This window comes from Leucoraja erinacea, chromosome 8, assembly GCF_028641065.1.
Source record: "Leucoraja erinacea ecotype New England chromosome 8, Leri_hhj_1, whole genome shotgun sequence".
NCBI lineage: Eukaryota > Metazoa > Chordata > Chondrichthyes > Rajiformes > Rajidae > Leucoraja > Leucoraja erinaceus.
In genome coordinates, this window is record NC_073384.1 from 619440 (window position 1) to 621939 (window position 2500).

Consider the following 2500-nt stretch of genomic DNA (forward strand, 5'->3'; position numbering starts at 1 on the left):
GGGCCGAAACCCAAGGGGAAATAGGCAACGTTTAGGGCCGAACCCCAAGGGGAAATAGGCAACGTTTCGGGCCGAAACCCAAGGGGTTTCGGCCCGAAACGTTACCTATTTCCCTCGCTCCATAGATGCTGCTGCACCCGCTGAGTTTCTCCAGCATTTTGATCTACCGTGAACATATAACTAGCTGGTGGACTTGGCCATATCAGCGTTAGATTCTGAGCACACTGAATCTCGTCATTATTTTTAATTTCACCAATTGATCGAGTGTTTTTGTGTTTTGACTCCTGCTAGTCGGTGGCTATTTTTGAAATGACTGCTGGGTCGTTTTCTGAAAGGTTTTTTTTTTAATTTGTGTTTTTTTTAATTAAATATCAAAGTCCGTGTTCCCTGCTAACCTGTTTGGCGAACACAGCAATGTCTTCGTTGAAAGACTCGGAAGAACACACATCGCCGCCCGCTACTCCCGGCTCCCGAGGTGTACAAGTCGCCAGCTCACACTTCTCAAAAATCAGTGCTAAAAGAGGAAAGAGCGGGTGTCTGCAAGAGAAGAGGTCGGGACAGTATTAACACACACACACACTCACTCACACACACAGGGAGAGTTTGTGTTAGTTACTCTGCTGTCTTCCTTGAAGCCCGAACCACAACTTCAGCCAGAATTACTTGTTGCATTTTTACACACAAATCACAAACGCGAGCAGTCGGTGGCAGCAAATTAACAAACGAGTCGCCCCGACTATCGCCGCGGCCGGAGGTATCTCTCTCCAAAATGTATCGATTAGTCCAAGCAAAACCATTGAAAATTGGGTCAGCCAAACCTCCCCAGAAGTGAACTTTAAGCAGCCATTTTGGAAGCGAAATGTCAGGATGGTTTTTATAACAGAGGGTTTAAAACACACACACACACACACAAGCAGAATTACTCATCAATATCATCGCCTCTCGGCAGCTACAATTACACATTAAATTAAAAAAAAAACCCACTGCGGGTTCCCGAAGCTCCTGTGTTTCCCAGCCAGGAGATATTCATAAATCCGCGCGTTCATTTAAAAAAAAAAAAAAAGTTTCTTCTGAAATTGGAAATGTGCAAAACACAAAAAATGCCGCGGAGCAGGAATAATTCTCGCAGAACAATGATAGAAATATTTGCCGGCAAACCCACCCATAAATGGAGTCTTTATCTCGCTTTAATGCGTCGTTTACCGAAGTTCCCATGCTAGGCGGCATCGCGCTGCCGTGGTTCGAGTGCGGGTACTGGTGGCTGTGGAGCGGCGGCCCGTGGTTCAAGTGGTGGACCGGTTGCATCGTCCTGGCTGCGTGAGGGTCACCGTACATTGTGGTCGGAATACCCACTCCATCCATGCCGCCGTAGTGCGAGATCTCATCGTACTGTTGGGAGTGGGGGTGTGGGGGTGAGTGTGAGTGTGTGTGTCGGCCCGCGAACAGGGCACACACACATACACACACATACACAGGGGGGAGAGGGGAGAGAGAGGAGGGGGGGAGGAGGGGAGAGAAGTGAGAGGGAGAGAGGGAGGGAGAGGGAGAGAGAGAGGGAGAAGGGGAGAGGGGGAGAGAGGGGGGAGAGAGGGCGAGAGGGGGAGAGAGAGGGGAGGAGAGGGGAGAGAGAGGGGGAGAGAGGGGAGAGATGGAGGAGAGAGACAGAGGAGAGGCGGGAGGGGAGAAGAGGGGGAGAGAGGGGAGAAGAGAGGTGGAGAGAGGAGAGAGGGGGAAGAGAGAGAGGGAGGGGGGAGAGGAGAGAGGGGAGAGAGAGGGAAGAGGAGCGGGGGAGAGAGAGAGGAAAAGAAGGAGAGAGAGGAGGAAGGAGAGAGGGAGACTGGGAGGGAGAGACAGGGAAGAGAGGGGAAGAGAGGGGGAGAGAAGAGAGGGGAGAGAGGGGAGAGATGACTAGAGGGGAAGGAGAAGGGAGGAAAGAGAGAGGAAAAAGAGGGGAGAGAGGGAGGAGACCGAGAGGGGGGGGAGAGGGAGGAAGAGAGGGGATGAGAGAGAGGGGACGAGAGAGAGAGGGAGAGGGGAAGAGAGGGGAAGAGACGGGAAGAGAGGGGAGAGAGGGGAGAGAGGGGGAGAGGAGAGAAAGAGAGAGAGTAACTAAGGGAAGCATTTAAACAAACTTCACAAAAACTCCCAAAAAGCACCGTGCAACATTACTCCCCGAGTTCTTAGACAGAAACGCGGCGTAGACTTTATAAAAACAAGACGAGAAGACTTGACACAAGTATCGCGTCGTGCCGGCCCAAACAAGACGAAACTCAGTCACACAAATGTGTTACAAATTGAATAGTACAATTAAATCTTACCCTCTGCGCCATCGGGCCGCGTCCAACCTCCCTATCTGTCTCTCTCTCTCTCTCTCTCGTTCTCTGCGGCTCAACTCAGCTGAACTATGTGTGGTCGATATATAGATGTATATATATATATTTAAAAAAAATCTAAATTAAAACCCTCCAAATATCGGAGCAAAGGTCTTGGCAGGCCGGCG

At 50.6% G+C, this 2500-nt stretch overlaps 1 protein-coding gene across 1 annotated transcript in view; it reads right to left on the minus strand.

Moving 5' to 3' along the window:
* The window catches only part of LOC129699216 (homeobox protein Meis2-like), a 270723-nt gene that overhangs the window by 267478 nt on the left and 745 nt on the right, over positions 1-2500 (minus strand). The window contains 3 exon segments of the mRNA XM_055638833.1: positions 396-537; positions 1163-1389; positions 2319-2500. The exon segment at positions 2319-2500 is cut by the window's right edge and continues 745 nt beyond it. Coding sequence (XP_055494808.1) covers positions 396-537; positions 1163-1389; positions 2319-2330 — 381 coding nt within the window. The 5' untranslated portion in view covers positions 2331-2500.